The sequence below is a fragment of the Anguilla rostrata genome, chromosome 11 (genome assembly GCF_018555375.3).
Source record: "Anguilla rostrata isolate EN2019 chromosome 11, ASM1855537v3, whole genome shotgun sequence".
In the NCBI taxonomy this organism is placed as follows: Eukaryota; Metazoa; Chordata; class Actinopteri; order Anguilliformes; family Anguillidae; genus Anguilla; species Anguilla rostrata.
In genome coordinates, this window is record NC_057943.1 from 9,301,415 (window position 1) to 9,325,453 (window position 24,039).

Below are 24,039 nucleotides of genomic sequence, written 5' to 3' on the forward strand. Positions count from 1 at the left end.
CAGAAGCACCAGAGGGTGTGATTTTTTATTTATGATACCAAAAAGACATACTAAATGATAAAATGAGGCTGAACTTTAATTTCTTACCATCCATAAAGTTACATTAAAATGGCACATTTCAGATTCCTTTCATTTCATATTCCTGTGCACAAGGGGGAAAAAAGTGTTAATTTAACTCCAGTAGTTTGAGTGCAGGATGGTCACAGAGTAAAATGCATGTAGAAATGCATGCATTCCCTTGTAGAAGTCCTGGTTTCCATGATACAGCCTAGTCAAAAAGAAAAAAAGTTAAATAATCCTCATTTAAATTTCTGTATTCTGTTAGCAGTGCATTACAGGATATGTTACAACATACAATACCTTGGACCCTCCTTTCTTCAGATATGGTGTCACTTATATCAAATAAGCGTCATAGAAAATGTGGCTGAGTGAAGGGTCCAAGGTATTCAAAACACCCCCATATCATTGAGGCAACATGTCCAGGGGAGGTAGCAGCGCATTATATATGTCACGCTATCAGAAAGCAATTGGGATTTAATTGAATGAAATTCACCTATGTACTGCATGTTCAAACCCCAGCCACATTTTCTATGACGCGTATTTGATATAAGTGACACCATATATGAAGAGTGGAGGGTCCAAGGTATTCAAAACACCCCGATATCATTGAGACATCAATCAACGAATATCAACAAATCAGTTCAGTGATTCGCTCACTGACCGTAGTACTACGCCCGAAGCTGGTTTGTGTTAGTACTGGTTAGTTTAGATAGGTTCAGAACCAGCTGACTGAGGGGATACTTTCCTGGGCTTACCTCTTGGGTTTTTAACACTGACTGATTAACATGACGCTTCTAATCACTAACTGCTTTACCAGTCACTTCTAATTACAGTCTTTTGAATTTAAAATGGAGGTCGTCTCCCAAGCTACTTATGTGATACACGCCTTAATCGGCAGATGGCGCTATCTATCCTAGAAAGAAAGTAGCTACAGGCCACTGAATACTTTTTCTTAAGAAGCCGTGCATTTGGCGTACAGTGGTCTCTCGCTAATCGCGGGAGTTACGTTCTAAAAATAACCCGCAATAGGCGAAATCCGCGAAGTAGTCAGCCTTATAAGTCACACTGCTAGCGATCGAAGATTTATGTAAATTTGACAAGTAAATTTGACAAGCTGAACGCATTCTGTAGGAGACACGGCACGGAGGAGATTGATTGACAATGGTCTACAGCCAATCAGGACCCAGAACACAATGCGCTAAAAAATCCGCGAAACTGCGAGGCCGCGAAAGGTGAACCGCGTTATAGCGAGGGACCACTGTATTCGTAAACCCATAGAGAAGATAATAGAAGCACAAATGAGATATAGTAATGTATTTCACGCAGACTAAGATGAAATGTTTTAGTAATTTCGGCACAGTTGCATGACTGTGTAGTCGCCTACAAAGCGGTGATCCATGTTGTCTTATTGCGTCACATACTCGTAGATGGACGGATCTGTAATGCAAGTGATGCATCTCATATCGTGAAATCTACGAATGTAACCACTTCACGGTAACTCGTCCCGGTAGTTTACAACAGGGGATCTGCGCCACTGAACCAGAGACTGTAAAAAATACTGAACTGAGGTCTGCGCGTATTATATGCTATTGTCGTTCTGAGCATGCGTGGAAATGCCTACACAAGAACGACGGAAGTGCTTGGAGCTCGATGGGAATTATGTTCGGACTGTTTAAAAAGCCGAAACTTATTAAACTGAGAGGTCTCAGTGAAAATAAGAAGTATGGAATTGCGGCAAGGAGCCTGAAAGAACTTCTTAAGAAGGGGTGTAAAATGTTGCAGGTGCATTTTTTTATATTATCTATAAATTAACCATCATAATCCAACTCTCTGGTTCAGATAGCTTACGATGTAACGTTAACCATACATAATATTAGATCTTGCTATTCAACCGCCTATTGAAAGCTGGGAACGTGGTTTATAATAAGGCTAGAAATTGCGTTTGTGTCAGCTTTTTGATTTGACCACAGAACTGCATGTATTTTGTGCTGTAATTATGTTTATTCATTCGTGAATCAGGTCCCGTTGCCGGGTTCACATATTTGCTTGTACGAAGATGGAACAGAAGTGACTGATGACTACTTTAAAACCCTTGCTGTCAACGCAGAACTCGTTCTTCTCACCAAAGGCCAAAATTGGAAAGGATGTGCGTGCTCTTTATACCAGTAAAACAATAACCATTCTTTCCTCTTTCTGTGTGTTTATCAGTAGAGGGTAAATACACTAAGGCCACTTTATTAGGTACGCCGATCAATTGCCGGATAGGACCCCCTTTTGCCTCCAAAACAGGTGGAATCATTCAGGGCTTGGATTCAACAAGGTGCTGGAAACATTCCTCAGGGACTGTGGTCCATTGCTGACTCGATATCATGACGCAGTTCCTGCAGATTTTTCAGCCGCACATTCATGCTGCAAACCTCCCATTCCTTCTCATCCCAGAGGTGCTATGTTGGATTGAGATGGGACTGTGGGGGCCATTATAAACTGAAGTCACTGTCGTGTACCACAAACGTTGTGTGCAATTGTGCTTTGTGACATGGCGCATTATCCTGCTGGAAGTGCCCTTTTGAAAACGGTCGACTGTGGCCATAAAGGGATGCGCATGAACGGCTGCAAAGCTTAGGCATGCTGCGGTATTCAAACGATGCTCGATTGGTATTAAGGGACCTAATGTGTGCCATGAAAACATCCCCAAGACCATTAGACCACCACCGTCAACCTGTACTGTTGACACAAGGCTGAATGGATCCCTGTATTCATACTGTTTTTGCCAACTTCTGACCCTACCTTGTACATGTTGAAGTTGAAGTCAGGTCAGGCCATGTTCGGTCAGAGTCGCTTAGATTACGCTTAGATCGCCCATTCTAATGTTTAGTCGAGAAACAACTAAACCTCTTCACCATGTCTGCGAGCTTTATATAGTGAGTTACAGCCCCATGATTCTATGTTTGGTTAATGAGAAGGCGTACCTAATGAAGTGGCCACTGAGTGTATATTGTAACGTCACTTCTTTTCAACTTCTCAAATTCTTTGCTTTTACTCAGGCCCCTAAATAACAAGTGGCTGACTTATTTAATGTTGTTTCTTTAATTCATTCATAATTGTCAAATGAATTATGGCATTACTTCATTTGCACATGACATGGACCAGTGAATACAGTGCTGGAATTAGTATTTACATAAACGTATCTTAACAGCACACACTGATTTCTTGCAGTTTGGTCTGAAGCCTGACGAGGTGGTTGTTTGCACTGAATGTTCAGAGAGTTACTACTAATTAAAGCTATCTGTAACAGTGAAGAGGCTTTTTTTTGTTTTACATCTCAACAGTTGTTTGTGACATCGGCCAATTGCTGGGATTCTCAGACAGACACACCGATATCCTAATCGAGTCGGCACAGGATTTACTGATGGACGAACATTCAGAGAAGAGACGCAGGATCCTTACTGATCTGCTCCATAACCTTAAAGATACCTCAGACGTCGAAGAACGAGAGCAGGATGAAGACTGGTTCCAAGGTAGGGTTTTATGTATTTTAGAAGGAAGCAAAAGGCAAGATTCAACAGGTGGCCACTGTGAGCGTGCAAATTACACACAGAGAACAAGGCTCAGTCCAGGAACGGAATGTGTTTAATTATCATAATGGTTGACTTTTATAATGACACATTAGCTTTGTCAACGTCCTTTTGGTGCTTTACAATCAGTCAGTAATGATACAGTCGTCCAGACAGGTCCTCAGCTTCAAAGACTGGCAAAAAGGTGTGTCAACAAAGCTGCTGCCCACAGGATATTTAAATGATTAGTACTAAATGACTACTGCTCTCTGGTTATATAAATGGATCTCACACATTGTGGGAGGAAAGGTGGAGAGGGGAAGTGTTGCACGTGATTATACTGAAAGTTATGATAATGTGTTACATTTTAATTGGTGTGATTAGTTCGATTATTACTGCTGTCTCGTTCTATCATGTATGTAACCATTTCAGGGATTGAGTCAAGATTTAAGACCAAGTCTGATTACATGAAGTTCAACTGTGAAAACAGAATACGGGGATATATGAAAGATGTAAGTTTGAAAAACTGGACATTCTGAAATCAGCAATAATTTCTCACTCTACAACAGGTCATTAAATTATCACAAACACCCGGTTTGCACTTACAGCACCCTTCTCAACACATTAATTCCTAAACACCAGTTTATTCTTATATACCACCAGATGCAAAGAGCATAGTTTGCTCGTAGGACATCCATGTTTTATTCTTAGTTTGATGCTGAATGAATTTAGTTATTCACCCACCATCCAGTAACTTTGGATCTGTACGCGTGTTATATCTCCATCACCTTTTGTCACACAGTTTGTTTCATTTACTTATGGTTGCCTTCTGTTCAGGTTGAAGGGTATGCCTCAAGTATCCAGAGTGCCAAGGTACAGAGGGAGTACAAAGAGGTAGTGGACTGCATGGCGGAGAAGTTGAAATCTGCAAAGTACAACGGCGGTTACTTTGTCAGGAAAGAAAAGGAACGCAGCCGACTTTGCACAAAGGAAGGCTGGTTTTCCTGTCAGGTAGGATGACACACTGGGGGGCCTGAAATATTCCAGAAAGATTTTCACAGTTCACTTTTTTTAAATCCATCAAATAACAGCTCAGTAGACATCTGTAGACATCAGGCTTTTTAGTTGCCTATTCAAATCAGGCTTTATCTTTACCTGAGGAACAATATACTGTATACTGAAATGGGTATTATGAAATATGGTGTCCATATATCCAGTCACAGACAGGATTGCATGATGAGGCCTTGACAAAAGCCTTTTGTTTTTCCCCACATCACTGATTTAATTTGACTGCTAATTTCTAGGGTGCATTTGACCAAGATAAATGCTCATCTCTCCACTCCATAAACCCTTATGGGAACAGAGAAAGCAGAATCGTTTTCAGCACCTGGAATCTTGACCACAGGTGAGTATGCTGGTCATGATTCACCCTCTATTTATCTGAATTGTACAGCAGAAACATCAAGACCCGTGTAATTGCTCTAATATCAAGGATACCCATGGTTCGCAATAGATGGTCCCCCACTGTCTACACTTGTAAACCAAATAGATGGTTACTATTGTTAACAGGTGTGACACTGACCACAAAGCTAAATAGGCAATTATTTTCTTGTCAATTTCTATATCTAATTTACATAGCTCTATTTATACTTGTAAGACTTGAATTAAAGTTGAAATTGAATTAATTAGTGAATCATTAGTAAGAACGTAATCACTCCTGTAATATACAAACTGCAATGTTTGCATGTATTTCACACAAAAAACATCTGATCATAATAGCACACACTTTTGTCATGTCACAAATTGGTCTGCGTTAGAATTACTGACCATATGTTTGCATAGGCAAAGTCTACTCACCAGAGACTGAAAGTGAACCCTGCCCTATCTCATAATCACAGTAGTGGTCACATTATTCCTCAGGAACATTACCATAAAAATGGAGGGTGAAAGTTGTGATATTAGTGAAAGTGCTTTAGTAGTCTTTGCTAACCAATCCTTCAGTTGACTTCAGATTCCCTATTTTTACCCAACTGTTTACTGTGGAATACTATATGAAATATAATGTGAGGTGCATTGCAAACCCAGTGCACTGTACCAGGTTTAACTGTTTCTACTCTTAAACCATTTAAGGATTGAGAAGAGGAGAACCATAATACCTGCTCTTGCCAAAGCACTGCAAGGTCACAAGAGCAATGACATCAACTGGGATTACTTCTACAGGCTGCTGTTCACGAAGGAGAATTTAAAACTTGTGCACATTGTTTGCCACAAGAAGCGTGCTCATGACTTGCTTTGTGATAGCAGGCAAATTTACAAGAAACGAAAAAAGATATAAAATGAATTAGTCTGTTTGTGTTATTGAAGAAAGGAATTCTCTGAAATCAGCTTTTCATATTTTTTATGCAGTATTTCCTATAGAAAAAGGGACTTTTTATATACAATTTTTAAAACTTGTACTAGCAGAATAATGGATAATTTCATATGTTTTTGTAACTTAATTTGTAATATGTGCAACTGCTGAAGGAACATTACATTGTCATGTTAATGATGCTGTAGATGCTTTGCACTGTTCCATCACCTGACGTCAGATCATCTGCACACAAATAAAACCATGGCTCACACAGCAGCACAAAAAGGATTTAGTGTCCTTGCCTTATTCCTGCTCTTTCTGTTCTCATTAATTAAGTGATATTTTTAACACACAGACAAGAAAAGGAGGAAACTCAATCAATACTGTAAAAATAATTGGCGCATTTATTCTAGTTATACTGGCAGTACAAAATCCATAAGCAAAATTATATTACTCAACTTTCTAGAGACAAATGCAGTGCAATATCTAGTAAGAAAAAATTTATAAAATTTTTCCAAGCCTATTTATAAGGTTCTTATACTTAAGTGGTACACCGCTTAAATATTAACTACGAATAATTAGTGGAATTTTAACCAGCACAGCTTGCAATTAAGATTATATATTTAACACATGGAATTTCAATGATCATTCTTACAACAAAATTGGCAAAAACAAATTTACAGTGCAGCATTTTCTCCAAAGGAGAGCAAGAACTTATACATCTATCTCAAAAAATATATATATAAAACTTTTACACTAAGAAAAGTAAATACATTAAGCTTCATATTCATGGCCTCTGCAGTACTGAACTTGGTTAGTGCAATTCTCTTGGGGTAACATGCAAAAATGGTCAGCAATAAGTATAAATTTATTTTTGATTAGATGAAAACAATGTGAACAACTTTGGCATCAGTTGAACCGTTCAGCAACCACTGGCTAAAGGACTGAAGTAGTTTTGAGTGCAAGATGAAAACATTTTCGCCTGTGGAAGGCACTTCTTGATTGGTCACCATCAGAGGAGTCTGTTTTTACACTTCCTTCTGTGTTGCCAAGCCCCTGTTGATTGAATAAACAAGGCACCATCATGCATATTCAAACGTGTTTTGAAAACAGTTTAAAACTTGATTGCACTTACACCTCACGCCAGATACAATCCTATACATACATATATTTCCACAACCCTATTGGTAACGAAAGAAGAAGAAAATGTGTACCTCTCACCTGCTCCCATTTCTCACGTGGTTTCCTGAATCTGCAGTACTGCTGAAACTGTCTGGAAGGGGAGATTTCCTGTCAGTATAACGGCTCTATGGCCACTTCATTACACCCTACCATCACTTCCAGTTCCCCCCGCAGGGCCATCATATCTACTTAGCTTACTACAGGTTCTATGAAATATCATATCATCAATGCATGCATCTACAGTCTTTAGTACAGAGCAAATATTAATTCTAAAGGGAGCATTCTGGTGTAAAATGTTACATTTGAATGAAATGACTGTACTTCAGTACAATGTCCAGAGGTGGACAATCCAGGTTCAGAAATTAGAAATTCATCCCAGGATTTTGTTCCAGTCACCTGGATTTGCTAATGAGCACCATTCTTCAGCCAGGAGGTAGAGCTAAATCAGCTGGCTGAGTTCAGGGTTGGATGAAATACATGGCAGGACTTTTGCTTTCTGACCCCTGGAATGTCCACCTCTGACAATGTCACGTATCCAAGAGGACCTTCAAAAAAAAAAAAAACCCGGTTCCTAAATAAAAATGACATTTTGTCAAAAGGTGTGAGGCATGGAGGCGCACACACGGTTTGTGATTAGCGATGGCTGGTGGAGACAGGGTCGCATACCGCGTTGCTGCGGTGTCTCCGGGTGCTCGTCTTCGTAGATGTCGTCATCGCTGTCGTCTTTGGCGATGTAGTGCAATCTCCTGTACTCTCTCCTGCTCATGGGTGTTGATGCGGGAGCTCTGGGCGGGTAATCCTAGGACAGTCACGAAAGGGTCTCAGTCACATTCTACTCTAGCCATCCGTGACAAAACGCATGAGCAGCACCAGGTCTTCTTAAACCAAACCTGGTTCTACATATTTATGGAACTCACTTGTTACATTATATTGTATTTGTTTAGCAGAAGCATTTAATCTCAGCGATTTACAATGTAGGAGAGTATCTGGTAAATGGACTGCATTTATATAGCCCTTTTATCCAAAGCACTTTACAATTGATGCCGCTCATTCACCCATTCACACACACACTCACACGCCAACAGTGAAAGGCTGCCATGGTGTCTTGCTCAGGGACACTTCGACACGCCCAGGGTAGGGGATCGAACCGGCAACCCTCCGACAGCCAGACAACCGCTCTTACCTCCTGAGCTATGTTGTGGATTGAGCGACAGTGCCAGACCAGCTTATAAAATATAAAACTGATGCACTAATGCAAGTTGACCTATGCTTCCAAAGTGGTATGTGTTCCCTCGGTTTCAATATTTGTGCGTTTCATTATTACAACAAATTCCAGATATGTATGACTTCCAGCTGTACAATGTGCATTCATGCCGTTCAACTAGTGCAAGGACAAGACCTACTCACTTGGACGAGTTCGATATTCCCAAAGAACTGCCCGACGGGCAGAACCTGATTACTGTCATCATCGAGGAAGATACTGTTGTCCACTTGAATTTGCATCTTCATCTCACTCTCCTCCTCTTCTAAACCGCGACGTTCAACTTCCCACAAATCTTCATCTTCCAATTCTACCGGATCTCGGCAAGTGTTTTCAGGACAAAGCCCCCTCTCTAACAAGGGCACATCTCCATCGCCCCTGATCAAAAGCCGACTATTTGAGCAATGGTGCGCGTGTTTCTCGTCGTGCGGGGTCCTCTCAGTTTTAGCACCTTCAACTTTCTGCTCTTTTGCAACACAATGCGGATCAACCATCTTCAAAGAACCCTGCGAAAATAAACCATTTGCGTCATTATTCTCATTCCAGATTCGAGTGGACAGGTTTGTTGTGCATTGTGCAAAATTAAAGAGCTCGGTATCTGTTGAAAACTCGAGTTCAAACGGAAGAGCTAACCTCGCGAACTCACATACAGGAAGTTTAAAACAAAAACAAAGAAGGGGGCACCAACCTTATTTGAACTTTTACTTTTCAACGGCGCGGTGCACTTCCTCTTCGGTCGAGCAGAACAGCGCTGCTTGCCTTGAGCCTGAGAGGCATGCCATCAAAAGGGGTTTTAGATCAAGGGCAATGTTGGACACGCTCTTGGCTATCTAAGCCTACGCACTGCTACAGTCAAACATCTTACAAGTGAAATAATGCAACTTTACTCGCGATAAATCTAAATGCACACCACTGCCCTCAAACAGTATAGTGTTTAGTTGCACTATTTATTTAGCTCGCTGGCACATTCAAGTTTTGTAAATTTGGGTCAGACAGCCCAACATTAATACGGAGAAAGGTAATTAGCAGGCATGGGTTCGCTCTTAATGGTAATTCAGCTAGCTACGGTCTGTGTTAGCTCTAAAGAACTGGAAATTTGCCCCGTTATCAAGTGAGCCTATCAAACGAAGGGTCTCAGACCAAAACGAGACATTTACGTAGCTAACGTTAGCTAGTAGACTATTCACAAGCAAATGAAATGGACAGACAGTCGCGCGATGCGCTACTAACGTACTTTGCTAGCTAGCTAGTGGGATACAGTACCCAACCAACACGTGTATATATGTCGTCTATCTCTGAATTTCTACGCGCTGGATAAAATAAGTTGTTGTTGCTTATATAAACCGTTTACACTGTTGCGCCGCGGTTTGTTCGACAAGTTCAAGCTAACGTAGCTTTGCTAACTAAAACTTCAGATGATTAAAACGTCAGAATAACACGCTGTGTAAAGTTCGTGTTATAGCTAGGTAATGGAAATACGATGTCGCAACAGAATAAATATTAATTGTAAGTCTCACCTGCTTCCGTCTCATGGTAAATTTAGCTAAATTTCCAAACAATATCGCTTTTCGACACTTTCCAGTAAATGAAAACGACTCGCGTTTAGGTAACCGTGATGTGAGTAAGCTCTTGCTCGAACCAACATGAGGTCATGTGATCAAGGTTGCCAGATAGCAGCCGTAACCAACTGTCTGGCTTAAACCCTTACTACTTAACATAACAAAATAGAGAATTGCCATTTTGGCATGTTCGTGCTTGAAGGTATTAATGTTTGATAAATATATTTCTGGAAGTTGCATTGACTTTTTTGTTATGCACCCATATTGTAAAATAAATATGCATCTGAAAAAAGCACCAGCAGGAAAATATATTTTTACACTTTGATGAACTGAATATATATTGTTTATTATTGGGGTAGTTTGCATGATTTTATTATCAAATTGGTTTATTTAAATAATATAACTTTTAGTTAATACAAAAGGTTGGAAGCTGTGAGAAAATAGAGCTTTAGCCAAATTTTTAATGGATTTGTTAATAAAGGATTTATGCTGTATCATGTCGTCTTGAGTTATGCTATGATCTCTCAGAGGAATTAGGCCTAATATTTAACTTGCAAAAACAAATAAACAATTAATAAAACACTTAAACCTACCATGTAAATACTGTTCAGTTTCAGAACAATCCAAAACAAGTTACTGTTTTCCATGGTAATGGTTAGCTAATTCCAAGAGCAGATTTTGGAGGGATAAAAGGTCTTTTTTATAGCAATACAATTGCTTGAAGATAGGGGTGCAGAACCCTGGTCCTGGAGGGTCAGTCTGCGTGCTCGTTTTTGTTCTGACAGTTATCATAGTTTTATTTTTATTATTTGACAGCTCTATAAACTACACTGGTTCACTCCTGCACTTGAGCACAGCAAAATATTTAGGAAACACATGCAGTCTGCGGGAGCAAGAGCTGCCCATTGAGACAGACTCTTAGCTATCTTTCTCTCAACACATCGACATCCTCTACAAGAAGGCCCAGTAGTGCCCGCACCTGTTAAGGAAGCTGAAAAGTTGTGATGTCCATAACAACATTTTAACAACTGTTTACAAATCCCTCATTGAAATCCATACTCACCTTCAATATAACATCCATGTTCAGTTCCTCACTGTCAAAATCAAAACAAAACTTCTAGGGATCATTAACCAAGCAAGAATTTTTTTTAAAAAAACAGCCCCCTGACAGAATTTCAGGACGTTCTCTACACACAGTCAGTTTAAAGAAAGGCCAATCTCACAACACAATGCCCCACATGCCCCCTTAATCACTTCCAGCTCCTCCATTGGGATGGTGCTATACTGTACTACTTGCAGTCAAATGTATTTACAAAAAAAGGCATTAATATCCTCAGCACTAAATATTAATAGGTGATAACAGCCATCAATTGACCATGACCTTTTCTGAATTTTTCTATTATTATGGTTGTCTAATGCGTGTTTTTATGTCACGTGCGAGCATATATCAAATACAATCCTTTATCCATGCTCCTGATACTAAGTTTTGCCGATTCTGATTCTGAAACGGATAGTTCCTTGTTGCGCACATGGACACGGTCAAACGGGACACTGGTTTAAGATCTGTCGTAAAACCTGGCAACCCTGCATAAGACGCGTTTCCAAATTCCCACCTACTTGTGGCTCAATCATCGAGAAATACAAGAACGTGGGTCACAAGTTCACTATTGAAACTTCAAACTGGAAATTTAATGTGAGCTACTAAATAGCTAGCTGAATACGCTAAAATATTTTTATGGGATCATGCAACAATAGAAAACAAGTTACAAGCAACGTTCTCATCGCGTCAAAATCATAGACTGCATAAAATACAGTGAGACACGGTTCCTGCTTATGCCTTTAAGCTTAGGATAAATCGGGGCGTGGCAAGACTGGGCTATGTAGCTAGTACGTTTATGCTGCTTTAATACACGGCAACGAAAGCTACTATTAAGGTGACTTATAGCAGGATTACGGACGACCCACCCTGGCACAAGTGTTCTAGCTAGTCATCTAAACATGTGGAAACGAGTTGAGGAAAGGACATTTTAGAAAACAAACCGCGAGAAAAGAGGTGGACATCATACGCAAGGGAATTGACTGTGTGAAAAGCCGTTTCATTACTGGATACCATATTCATTGTATTTTAAATAATTATGCTATTCTTCCCCATTTGAGCTCCTCGATTGAACACCTTTGTGTTCTATCATACAAAATGCATTATTATTATTATTATATTTTTATTTTTTTACAGTATCGCCAGGCAGACGTGTTTAGATTCAATGCTTTTTCTCTATTCTATCTGTAAATCTCTTTAAAACTAACTTGTAGACTGCCATGCAAAAGATAAAGTTAATCGGCTGAACTGTATTCCCAGACCACATTTTAACGTGAAATAATATGACATCTCTTAAAACTGATAAAATAATAATTTGTTAGGAATTTAGTAAATACAGTTTAAATGATAGCGGAACTCCAATAAACAACATTGTAAATTGACAAACCATGGTTTGCAGACGCGTCATGCCCATTCAAGCTGGGGGGGGCACGTGCCCCACCAGATTTTTGATATCTGGATCTTTAATATTTTTATTTCATTACTATTATTTTTTATAATATGTAGTTATGATCAATTTATATTATGAGTCAAATGTATTCTTCTAATTATGTCATAGATCATACCTCAAAAAGTGACACACCCCCTTTCCCTATAGTATTGGTTTCTTCCAAAAGTTGCGGGATGAAATCGGTTCGCAACAGCAGGCACGCACTGAAGTGGTTAGTAGAGCATCAATCCCTTTTTCAAACGTGTGAAAATGAAATGCAATTACTTATACACACTTAATTGCATTTGAGAAATATAGGCATAGTTTGCTTTGCAAGAGAGTTGGCTAGTACCAGCCAGAGCCGTTGAAAGAGTTCTGGTACCAGCTAAAATTAGTAGCCATCCCTCAATCCGGTTGTTTAGCCTTCTGGCTCGCTAGCTAGTCGTGACTTGTGATAGCATAGCATCCTATTTAATATTGGTAAAGGAGAACTGTGTGAATCTTATGGCAGTGAGCTGATAGTTTTTACCACCACGGTGAAGGTCCAAGGTGAAGTACGTCCACTTGAACCCTTAACCCTTTAAAACCGAATTGCTTCAGAAAATATACAGCTGTATAAATTGTTGCATGTAAAATGTAAGCAGCGTAAGTCAATCTGAATAAGAGCATCTGCTAAATGCTTACATGTGCACTGTGTACATAAATAATCCAATTTCCTTAGTGGCTGTCAGACTGCAAACCTATTTCACTGTCCAGCCAGCAGGGGTCGATATTGTCAGAGAAGCAAGGTAAACAGTTTGCCTGGTTTACCTATCCCCAATTTTCAAAAATAAATGAAGTTCTCTACTTCCCCAATTGGCATATCAAATGCTATTTTTGTGGAGGACAGTGTTCGGGATCAATAAACTTGAGTGGATGGGTTTTCTGCCTACCAAGAGCACCTGTAAACCCATGGTTTATAAGGTTTAAACTATGTTTATTAAAAACCGATTTCAGGAAATTTCAACTGTATGTGTAACAGTTCAGAATAAATATAAATTATAGTTTCAGGAACTTGAAAATAAAAACCCATTTACATTTACAGTTTAATCTACTTTTAATGATACTGCAAATTACTGCGACCGAAACAACAATGATATAAATGAATATATTGCCTTTCTTGGGATTTTCAGTTGGGATTATAAAATGAGAGGTTCAGTTGATGGACACAGTAAAATATTCAGTCAGATGGTCCCAATTGGTATCAAATGCAGTTTTGTTAAGAGATGAATTAACACTGAACATTCTAGTGTGTAATTATATTATCTGTATTCTGTAATATATGTTTTACCATACATTAAAATGATAATGTCCTTCCAAACAATTTAAAGGGTAACAAATAGTCTTGAATGGTAAATAGGGTGTTCTCGTGTCTTGAATAAATGGTCTTTATTCATGAACATTTCTGCGTTCCGTTTATATTAAACGTTGAAATGAAAAAAAACAAGGTCGAGCGTCGGGACTAAGTGCGAATTTCTCCAGCAAATAAATATCCTCTGTATTTATAGTAGGCTATCGTAGGCTAGGCTTATTTCGTCCACCGGTTGTAAAACCCGAAATTTGGCGTCTACACATAGCCATACCCAAACCTTTTGTGACCTGCTTAAATTAATTACAAGATCGCTATTGTGTATCTACTTTAAAGCCTTTGGGACACATCGGTTGAGCTAACACATTGCCATCTGTGTGAAATGAGAAACCTGCCTGTCACAGTTAGGTGTTGTGGGGTGGAGGGGGGGCTAAGATCAAGGCAAAAGAGGAGAGCGAGAGAAGCAATTAGCAGACGCGGCTGCTCTCCTGTTGGACGGCTGAACAAAGAGGGGGATGAAAGGGGAAAGGAATAGTTGAAACTCACCGTGAAAGGGAGGCTATAAACGCCCCGCAAACAAGAAGGGAAAATCAAGTATGAGACGAGACGTGACCCATTCCAGAGTGACATTCGGAAAACGGTCCTTCCCTCTCTGCGGATTCTGTGAGCAGCATACTCCTACGGCATGCCGGACAATATGCCCACTTTTTCACATCACAAGATGTCGCTAAGTTACACTGGGCGATACTTCCCTCGGGCGCAGTAGGATGCAATGATGGACTTCTTGTGCGGGGAGAAGAGGTGAAACAAGGCGAATGTATAACAGTAACATAATGAAAAAGTAGAATATATCAGAATAGGGGGGGTTTTAGCCACGATTGTTCGTGCTTTAGATAGCTTAGGCTATGGAGTATTTTTTCAGACGAAAGAGGGTACTGAAAATTCTCATCAGCGTGTCTTTAGCTTTTGCCACTTTGTTGATGATTCAGAAATTCAAGTTTGTGGAAGATAACGTTAAGGATCATCTGGCGGTTAAAAGCAGAGTAGCTGTCGGCTGGTTCGAGGGTGAAAGCGACTTTTACAAAAGCGGTTCCATCATTAAGGGCGGTCTGGGAAACAATTCGCACCCTGGACTTGTAGAAAAGTTGGACGATGTGTTCGTTTCTAATACGACCCGGGTGTTTTGGGATGTAGATGTGATTGACTGCAAGGAAAATTTGTCTGTGAAGAAAAAGGATTGGTTTCGACGACTTGATCCAAGATTCCATCAATTCGTGCTTCACAGACACTGCAGATATTTCCCGATGCTGATAAATCATCCGGAGAAGTGCCGAGAGGAAAATGTGAATTTACTGATTGTGGTGAAATCTGTAATCGAACAACACGACAGACGCGAGGCTGTGCGCAAGACGTGGGGTAAGGAGCAGGTAATCAATGGCCTCAAGATAAAGACACTGTTTCTTATAGGTAGCCCCTCCATAGGCAAAGATGCCAAAAATCTTCAAAAACTCATCCAGTTCGAGGACAGGATATACGGAGACATTTTACAGTGGGATTTCATGGACACTTTTTTTAACCTCACTCTAAAAGAGGTGAATTTCTTGAAATGGTTTAACACTTATTGTCCCCAAGTGAAGTTTATATTCAAAGGGGATGACGATGTGTTTGTGAACACGAACAACCTAGTGGAACTTATTGGTTTTAAAACAGAAGAACAAAAAGTACACAATTTATTTGTTGGGGACACCATTTCCAAAGCCATCCCCATTAGGAACCGGCAGAGTAAGTATTACATTCCCAGAGAATTATTCGACAAACCTTACCCACCTTATGTTGGTGGTGGAGGATTTTTAATGTCATCGGATTTAGCTCGAAGATTATTTTTAGTTTCCGAAGACTTTGAGCTTTACCCAATTGACGACGTGTTTCTGGGTATGTGTCTTCAGAGATTACGGGTTACCCCAGAGCTTCATCCTGGATTCAGGACTTTCGGCATACTGAAGCGCAAAGTTAGTCCTATGAACAGTGACCCCTGTTTTTTCCGAAGCTTAATTGTAATCCATAAACTGAACCCACAAGAGTTACTCAGGATGTGGGATATAGTGTATGATAAAAACCTAATTTGCGCCAAAAGGGTTGTACTCTGACTCATTTTTAAAGCGGCTTTCTGTGACATTTTAATTTTGTGTATTGTTGTTTTGGGCATAGCCAACATGTCCTGGTGTCAGAGATTCGTAAATAACACACCTTCCCCAGATCCCTTGTGGCTCAGACAGACATCTGTGACCTGTAACCACTGTTTTCTATATCAGTAAAATGATGGAGCCTGAACTATTTAATCACAGACTGGACTGTATACTGTAGCCAGTGTAGCAGTGTAGCTTTTTAAGAGGCAGTGGAAAGCCAGCATTTTGTGTGGCACACTGGATGTTTTCAAGTGATTAGGACTTGCACCCCCCTTATGGCCGTGTTTGGAGGCACAAGTCCACTCACCAGTCCACTGGAAGCACAGTACAGCTCTGTGACTGAATTCAAAAGTAAACAAACTGCTCTCCTGAAACCAATGCACTGTCTGTTCACTGGTTATGAATGGGCAGGGATGGAAAAATATGTTTAAAAAAAGGTTTTTGATATTAATTATGTATGTTGTTATTGTTTATTTTCAGTTCTGAATTGATTGTAACCAAAACTGTTTACCCTTGACAAAGACCAAGAGTTGATCTTAAAATGATGTTATCCACATAATGGCAAAACCATGTAAAACTGACACAGAATAATGCATTGCAGAGTAATAACTGAGCCCATTGAAAATTTCATTTAAAAGGTTTAATAAAATGTGTTCAAATGTTAAGGAAAAATGAACTATATGAAACCTTGTCAGTTTCTACATTTTTATCTTCCCTACCCATAATATTTAATGTGAGTATTGAGAAATTTTGATCCCATAAATTTAACTGAGGATCGTTAAGTATTCATTGGCTGTGGGAGTTCTGGGGACGAAATAATCTTTTTTTTTTTCCAAGTTGACTTGGAAGATAAACACTAGTGGGAACTAAATCAAGCTATATGTTCTTCAATGACAACTTTTTGCTGAGTGAAATGTTGTATAGCATAGATGGTTTAATATATTTTCTGGAATGTAAATAGCAAATTTCTGTAGACAAACCAACTGAAAATATTTATCAACCCGAGAAAGGCAATATAAATTGGCCCATTAATGATCAGCACAAGGAAACAGTTGTGCCATTGTACTCTTAATCAACAAAGTATTCCTCCCCACAAAGTTTATGAGTGTACTTCCTGTTTTCATGGTAACAAAGAAATGTTTGCATTCACATGTAACTGCGCTCAAAAATGAATGTGTATTTATTTGGTTAGTCTGTGATAGGGATGCAAAGAGGTGGACGAATGCAGCTGAGGATAGGTAAAGTAAGAAATTAGGTGCTATTTTCAGTGCCAGTGTTTCTAGAACAACAAACTAATAATATCCAAATAGTTTCCATTATTTTCAAGTTTGGCTGTGTGGCTGTCTGTTTCAAAGATCAATAAAATAACCTTTTGATATTCAAATATTTTCCATATTATTTTTACATTGCATTACATATAAAACTGTCAACATAACAAAACTCCTGTTGTAGACCATTGTGAAAATGAAAGACCTCCAATTCATATGATTGCAGACATACTGTTTTGACAAGTCTGCCACTGGACAATAAGAATTGCACATGGCAATACATTGCAACACAACAATCAACACTTGAATCGGTTTGAAAAAAAACCCTTGACAGATGAAATGCAGTTTAGACACAAGATGATGTGAATGATTTTACTAACAGTAACAGTAGATTTACCCTAAGTTTACCCTATGGACTATACTGACCACTGAGAGTTCAGTCCAACACTGGAGTTTATCAGTGATTAAGTCATTGATTTTTGCCATGGGGTGCATATTTTCAAAGCACACTGTATCTACATAGGTATACTACTGATCAAAACAGACCACAAACACTGACATGCACAAGAAACTCATTTTATTCAGTTTTTGTAATCAAAACATAGATTGCTGTGTATACAATGACGTTATATAAAGGAGTTACAGAAGATGTCCACGTTCTGTCTCACCATCGCTTACTTTTGAAAAATATTTATCAAAGAACATTTGAATATCATTACTTTGGACATGATTAATTGAGAGAAATAACATCTATGTTAAAAATATACAAGTACTTCTTTTATTCACTAAAATGCTACAACAAAGTATACCAGGTCCTTTCATATTCATACATTAAACAAGTGCAGATATCATTTGTACTCTGTATTGTTGCTAATTTTTCATGGTTTTGTTATGGCATTAAAGCTATGATAAGTTTTTCTACCTGGAGTGCGAAACAGTTTATAACTGAACCCAAATCAGTTAGTATTCATAGCATAAACAATGATAAACTGCTGTAGACAAATATCCCGCGAGTGAAATCTTTGAAAAAGTGTGTGATTTAATACGTTGCACCAGATATGAACCCACTCTTGAATCTGTACAATGTCATTTCAGTCTTGTAATCACAGAAGCCTTGTGGCAGTTTCAGCAATGCCCGTACATCGGATTCTAAAATAGATGTATTGAACCGTTCATCTATTATTTATGATATTAAAGCAAGCACTTTGATAAGTTTGCATTTAATACTACACCGCATGCATGTATGTGTATGTATGTGATCTGTTGTTACTCAAATAACAATTTATCTGAAATATAAGCAAAATACATGGATGGGTTTTTAGATCAAGCTGTTACCTGAATGGCAGCAAATCTGTATGCAGCCTTATAGCAGAACAAACTGACTACAAAAAAGTGACTTGTGCGTTCTTACTGATATGTGCATGTTGAACGTTCTCTCAGTGACACCAAACAGCCTGAAGGAGCAATCTAACATAATGATTTCAATGGAAATCTTCTGCTTCAATTTAGGAAAAACATGGACCTTTCTCTCTCTCTCTCTCCCTCCCTCTCTCTCTCTCTCCCACATCTCTCTCACAGTCTCTCTCTCTCTCTGTCTCTGCCTCTGACTCCATCTCACCTTCATCTTCACATTCCTCTCTCACACTCCATCTTGTCCATCTTACTCCTTTTCTACCCCCATTTCTACCCCCCATTTCTCTCTCCTCTCTCTCCCCTAATAGAAAGAGCTATGGGCAGATTTGGATGAAACCTAGTAAAAATGATTGTCCTAGGGAATATAAATATTTCAGGACTGTGCAGCTTCTCCACCAGTGACACAGGTCTCAAGCCATAGCTCCCCAGTGACAGGTTATTCACGGCTGGAAAGCTTTTTTAGACATATAAACCAAAGGTACGCTGTGCTGCCCTGAAACTGTCATAAATCTTTTTAGTAAAGATGAGATATTCTTGAAATTAAATACTTTATTATATTTTCATAACAAGCTGATTTATTAAATCATTTGATATCACTGAATCATTTTAACTTGCTGTGCCTTTACAGAATGTGTTAATTATACTCAGTTGTATATCCATGTCAAACCAGGACTGCAGCGCAATCTATTTCTCGCTAGAGCTGTAAATTGACTTGTGAGCACTGAGGCAGACACACGGGTTGCACCATTTCTTTAGTTTAAGACTTACAGTACTCCAGATATACGGTACTAAAGGGTTATCAGATAACAATCGGAATGATTTATTTTCATTGACACACTTGATAAACCGATAATAGATATGATTTTAAACTCATTCCACAGGAAATAGGGGTGGAAAACATAAAAAAAGATGAGAAAGCTATGGACTCTGCCGACTGTCACTCTAGTTTGAGGTTTATTTCAATTAACCATTCTGTTACATTTTTATTGGTTATAGTTTAAATTCGTTTTTTGTAATAGTATACCATATAAATATGTATTGACATTTTTAAGCAACTTTCGACAAACCTGTCTGAGGAAAACACAGAAGAGCAAACCAGCAACTGATCACTGCTGGGTTATATACCACACAATAAATAAAGTAAAGTTAAATAATTGCTTTGTTTTCTTTATGTTCTGTTTCTCATCTGGAGGAATATATAGGGCTACATGTTTTTGAAAATGAATATTAGCCTTGTGTGATGGGACAAACTTTCCAAAATAGATATATAAAGCTTGAAGCCAAGTACATCCAGAAATGTAGCACTCTGTGTAACGATGCATGCACAGAAATTGTGAATACATGAAAAGTAGGTTGCAGCTTTGTGAGCAGTGTTGCATCATGGGTAAATAAGCAAAGATATACATGTCAAAATAAGGATTTGTTTAAGATTATGGCAAAACCTCTCCCCGATTTACATCATGTCTGTAAACAAAACATCTTAATACTGCTAGAGGTTTTTGACATTCATTCATTGGGAGGTTTTCAACTGGGGTTCAATAATGTGTGAGAGAAAACAAATTTGTTTTAGTGCACTGACTCTGCACTGAACAGGCTACTCTGTTCTCCTTCCCTGAATTACCTGTTTCATCATTATGTTTGTTAAGCACAGTACATCATACCGACGAATATTAAAATACTCTTCCTCACAGGACACATTTCAGCCAGTCTTCTAAGTCTAAGTCTAAGTCTTCTTTCTTAAGTCCAATGAAATTTCAGAAACTCCTCTTTCCTTCATCAGAGTAAGCGAATTTGGCCGTTTCGGACAAGATCCCAGTGCAAAGTTATTTGGATTGCTAAAAGGGGAAAAGGATACGCTCTCAAAGCAACCCCTCCAATAAAAAGTGACTACACCGAATGTCCAAAAGGTATGCTGTTCCTTATCTACTCTCTCGTAAGCATCCGTACTGAAGTGCTTCATTTTTTAATAACAGAGAGAATGAGACACATTCATACAAAATTAGTAAAATATAAATGTACATATTGATTTATACCATTTCATTATCCATATAATGTAAATTATTAGTGATGTAAACTGCAGGGATCCAGTGCTTGTGAAGACGCAGTAGCCTGTTAGGGGTCTCTTTGCTTGTATTTCCAGCAGCTTAGTATCTACCCTCAACCTTTCATCTTGTCTGTGCCTTTTTCAATATAGTCAGCCCCAGCTAGCGAATTAAACACATACAATTTCTCATTCTGTATAATCAGATTTGCAGCAATGCACAATGTTTTCCTATGGTAGTTGTGGAATCCATTCATCAGTTATTAATCTGGAGGAATGAGCTGAGCTGACATTCAAATGATTTTTCTCAGCTGTGAAACTCCCTCACCGATTTTCAGTCTGTATACCCATTAAACAGTAAAATATACAGTTATAAAATAACGCTACAGTTGAGATTTTCACTGATTATCCTGACATATAAAAAAGTATAAATATTCAATATGCAGTGAAATGAAAGGAGTTACCAGAACTGAGGAGACTACAGTGCTACTAGCTACAATGTAAACAGACAGTGTAAACACAAGTGCCCAGTAAAGCGTTCCTAAAGCCGTGTTCAGTCCCTTTACCCAGCTGTGTTGGCAGACCGGTGCTCTAAAAAGACCCCAGGAGATATTCACGAGAGGTCACATGCGGGGCTGGTGTTTTGGTCACCAGATCCCTGCGCACTTCGAGGCCCGCAGTGTCCCCGGGTACGAACACAAGGGCCCAGAGTGAGGGCAGGGGCGCTGGTCCCGCTGGCTCACCGTCTGACGGGGTTGAGGCGGTTCGCCCTGCCGCCTCCGGCCTTGGGGGCGGGAATCCGGCTGGCGCTGGGTCCAGGCCTGCCTCTCGCCCCCACGGGCATCAGCTTTGTAGCGCCTGTAGTGCCAAACTTTCCTGATCAAAGGGAAAAAGGGTGTGGGGGGGGGGGTTAACCCCCAACGCGGCAGTGAGGTCCACTACGCATCATGCTGAGGACCGAGTGTTTGCGCTTGACAGCCAATAGGCATCACACATCCCACTGTCTTCCACCCCCATGTTACGCACTCAGAGCCCCGGCCTTTATTGTCAGGGTAAATAGCTCAAAACCCACTACGTCAAAGGCTGGGGATGACAATAGCCCGGTAAACAGCGGTTTTAATCCTTTAGAAGTGCCCTGATTCTTGTGTTAATGAAGACCTCTTCAGACTCTGAAAGCTATAGCATGTTCAATAGCATTGTTCCTTCAGCTCATTGATGTAAAAAAAAAAAAAAAAGACATAAGTATATTTACAAATGTTATACAATCAAATATGTTGATTAGCCATGTGCACTGAAATGAAAATGATCCACTTCTACAAATCCCTGGGGGTGGTTATTGGATAGCAAACAAAAGCTCAGAAAGTCCAGATGTAACAGTAAACACACCCCAGCAGGCCCGGACAGAGAGAGGGAGGGACAGAGAGAGGGAGAGAGAGAAAGAGAGAAAGGAAGAAGGAGAGGGAGAGAGAGAGAGTAGGCTAAAGCCTGCTTTCAGCAAGCACACTGCGAGCCTTGGGCCGGCTGCAGCCCCGGGCCCCTGTCCTGCCCGCAGCCAGTGGGGATGAATGGCGTACCTTGTGACTGCAGCGCTCGCTGGAGGGCCGCCGTCCTCCGCGCGTTCTGTTTACAGCCCTCCCTCCCCATGAGGTGAGATTTCCAGGCCTGCGGACAAAGCACGAGTCAGGTCGCCGGGGTTTTCTCTCTCTCTCTCTGTTTCTCTCCCTCCCCCAGCAGCTCTCCAGTGACTCTATTTTCAGGAGCTGAGAGACCACACTACTACTGATATTGGGCCAAGTTTCTTTTTCTTTTTTTTTTTTATTAACTCACAACATTGGGTATTCTGTCTGTAAAAAGAACGGTTGTTCTGGAATTCGCTTAATTTCACCAGCATGTAAGGGGGTTAAAAGTGCAATAAAAATGAAAGGGGATGAAGAAGAGAGGCTGCTGAAGTATGAAAGTTCAGAATCTCTACGTCAGACGCCGCGCTCCGGTGATGTAATTCGAACCAAAGTTCGACCAGCGACTCTTTTGCCTCTGCAGTTTTCATGATCTCGGGGCACGTCCACAGGGAGATTTGAGGACAGAAAAACAAATTCTTATGGCAGAGTAATAATCACTACTTCAGGAAGTCACATTAAACTGGGCAACCACAGAAAATGATTTATTTACAGCCCTTGTGGAAATCACCCATTGATGTGATGTGGAAGGTTTGTAATCGCTCGCTTCACCTCCTGGCTATTAGTCAGGTTGGAGAGGAACAAACCTGCAAGGAACTCAGTTTGATCAGTTGAGCTACTTCTTTAAATTCTAACCTGGTCCAACGATAGGAACTGAGACTGAAAAGGCTTAAAAATAGCATTCAAGTAAAATGGATTTATTCAGTCAGGTCATGTCAATGTTATCCTTTACTACCCCATTTGGGTTAATTCATCTGATTACACAGCTATTGTAACACAACTATTCAAGATAGAAAATGGTCATCATTCAGTAAATATGGTAAGACTTTAAAACCTAGCGCCCACTGAAGCCTGGATTGCCACATTCACGATCAGGTTAAGTTTAAGTTTTTATGTCTCTTTTGTGCCCAGTCATTGCAGGAGTATTTCATTACTGAACTCCAGGTAGTGGAATGCAGTCAAAAAAAACAGGTAGGAGTATCGCGTACAGGAAGTGGACCTCAGCTGTAAGCTGACCTGCACGATTGATCAGCGCAAGAAAAAAAAAGTTCCGCAGACGATGAGGCTGAAATGCAATGCTTTCCTGTGAATGCCCTGGCACACAGAACGTTATTTAGACCTCTGCCACCCAAAAGAAATCAATGCCAAAGAAGATTAAGTATGACTTTGCAGTCTATTGAGTCTATTACTTAGACAGCCACGGTGCCATGATTATATAACAAGACCCAGCTTTAAGTTCTGTTTCACAACGGGGACGTGTGTGTACAACGTCTACAATGAGAATGTATTCAGTGACATTTTTATTTGTATGGTGCTTTTTACAGAAACACTGTCACAAAGATGCTTAACAGAAAAACAGGAAATACCAGAGCCTGAACGCCCTCAAAAATCCAGCCAGTGAGGTAAATGAAAACTCCCCACAGGGAGGAACCCCAATATAGAAGGGGAGCCCATCCACCAATGGCCAGCCTGGAGTCAACAGTTAAAGATAAGCTAACTGTTGAATCCTTCAATATTTGTGCCTTTTGTGTCTGCCTTTTTAAAACCAAAACAATCTTTTATATAGTCTATTTTTTAAAAAAAATCTCATCATGGCCCAAAATAGTTATGAGTAA

The 24,039-nt window shown here is 39.7% G+C and overlaps 4 protein-coding genes across 7 annotated transcripts in view; 2 read left to right on the forward strand and 2 right to left on the reverse strand.

The window, feature by feature from the left end:
- The first annotated feature begins 1,524 nt into the window (after positions 1-1,524).
- On the forward strand, positions 1,525-6,252 carry dffb (DNA fragmentation factor, beta polypeptide (caspase-activated DNase)). 2 transcript variants are annotated; one of them, XM_064297736.1, is made up of 7 exons: positions 1,525-1,842; positions 2,080-2,206; positions 3,390-3,578; positions 4,047-4,126; positions 4,452-4,625; positions 4,919-5,019; positions 5,745-6,252. In XM_064297736.1, exons 1-7 carry the CDS (start codon positions 1,711-1,713, stop codon positions 5,947-5,949), a joined length of 1,008 nt encoding a protein of 335 aa, XP_064153806.1. In that variant the 5' UTR covers positions 1,525-1,710; the 3' UTR covers positions 5,950-6,252. The 2 variants fall into 2 exon arrangements, with proteins under 2 accessions (XP_064153806.1, XP_064153807.1); XM_064297737.1 differs by having other exon boundaries at positions 1,703-1,842; positions 2,080-2,225.
- A 93-nt stretch (positions 6,253-6,345) lies between these two features.
- Positions 6,346-10,081, reverse strand: c11h1orf174 (chromosome 11 C1orf174 homolog). Of its 2 annotated transcripts, none has more exons than XM_064297738.1 (6): positions 9,925-10,081; positions 9,096-9,173; positions 8,554-8,913; positions 7,813-7,945; positions 7,186-7,237; positions 6,346-7,020 (listed from the first exon to the last, which is right to left on the reverse strand). In XM_064297738.1, the coding sequence occupies exons 1-6, from the start codon at positions 9,937-9,939 to the stop codon at positions 6,993-6,995; spliced, it is 666 nt and encodes a 221-aa protein (XP_064153808.1). In that variant the 5' UTR covers positions 9,940-10,081; the 3' UTR covers positions 6,346-6,992. The 2 variants fall into 2 exon arrangements, with proteins under 2 accessions (XP_064153808.1, XP_064153809.1); XM_064297739.1 differs by having other exon boundaries at positions 7,179-7,237.
- A 4,032-nt stretch (positions 10,082-14,113) lies between these two features.
- Positions 14,114-17,409, forward strand: b3gnt7l (UDP-GlcNAc:betaGal beta-1,3-N-acetylglucosaminyltransferase 7, like). Its single transcript, XM_064297766.1, has one exon. It carries the CDS (start codon positions 14,745-14,747, stop codon positions 15,984-15,986), a length of 1,242 nt encoding a protein of 413 aa, XP_064153836.1. The 5' UTR covers positions 14,114-14,744; the 3' UTR covers positions 15,987-17,409.
- A 444-nt stretch (positions 17,410-17,853) lies between these two features.
- Positions 17,854-24,039, reverse strand: part of cep104 (centrosomal protein 104) — a 34,424-nt gene continuing 28,238 nt past the window's right edge. For both annotated transcript variants that reach the window (XM_064297741.1, XM_064297742.1), the window contains exons 21-22: positions 22,322-22,409; positions 17,854-21,623 (exon numbers count right to left, since the gene is read on the reverse strand). In XM_064297741.1, coding sequence (XP_064153811.1) covers positions 21,487-21,623; positions 22,322-22,409 — 225 coding nt within the window. In that variant the 3' untranslated portion in view covers positions 17,854-21,486. The remainder of the gene's footprint in view (positions 21,624-22,321; positions 22,410-24,039) is intronic.

What these genes read in the sequence shown, in the direction of transcription:
- dffb (XM_064297736.1), top strand. Translation starts at nt 1,711, where the DNA reads ATGGGAATTATGTTCGGACTGTTTAAAAAGCCGAAACTTATTAAACTG. An exon ending in AGGCCAAAATTGGAAAGGAT is followed by an intron (nt 2,207 to 3,389) that starts GTGCGTGCTCTT and finishes ACATCTCAACAG; the next exon opens with TTGTTTGTGACATCGGCCAA. An exon ending in TACGGGGATATATGAAAGAT is followed by an intron (nt 4,127 to 4,451) that starts GTAAGTTTGAAA and finishes CCTTCTGTTCAG; the next exon opens with GTTGAAGGGTATGCCTCAAG.
- c11h1orf174 (XM_064297738.1), bottom strand. An exon ending in AAAGTAAAAGTTCAAATAAG is followed by an intron (nt 8,914 to 9,095) that starts GTTGGTGCCCCC and finishes TTATTTTCGCAG; the next exon opens with GGTTCTTTGAAGATGGTTGA. An exon ending in CACGTGAGAAATGGGAGCAG is followed by an intron (nt 7,021 to 7,185) that starts GTGAGAGGTACA and finishes TTCAATCAACAG; the next exon opens with GGGCTTGGCAACACAGAAGG.
- b3gnt7l (XM_064297766.1), top strand. Translation starts at nt 14,745, where the DNA reads ATGGAGTATTTTTTCAGACGAAAGAGGGTACTGAAAATTCTCATCAGC.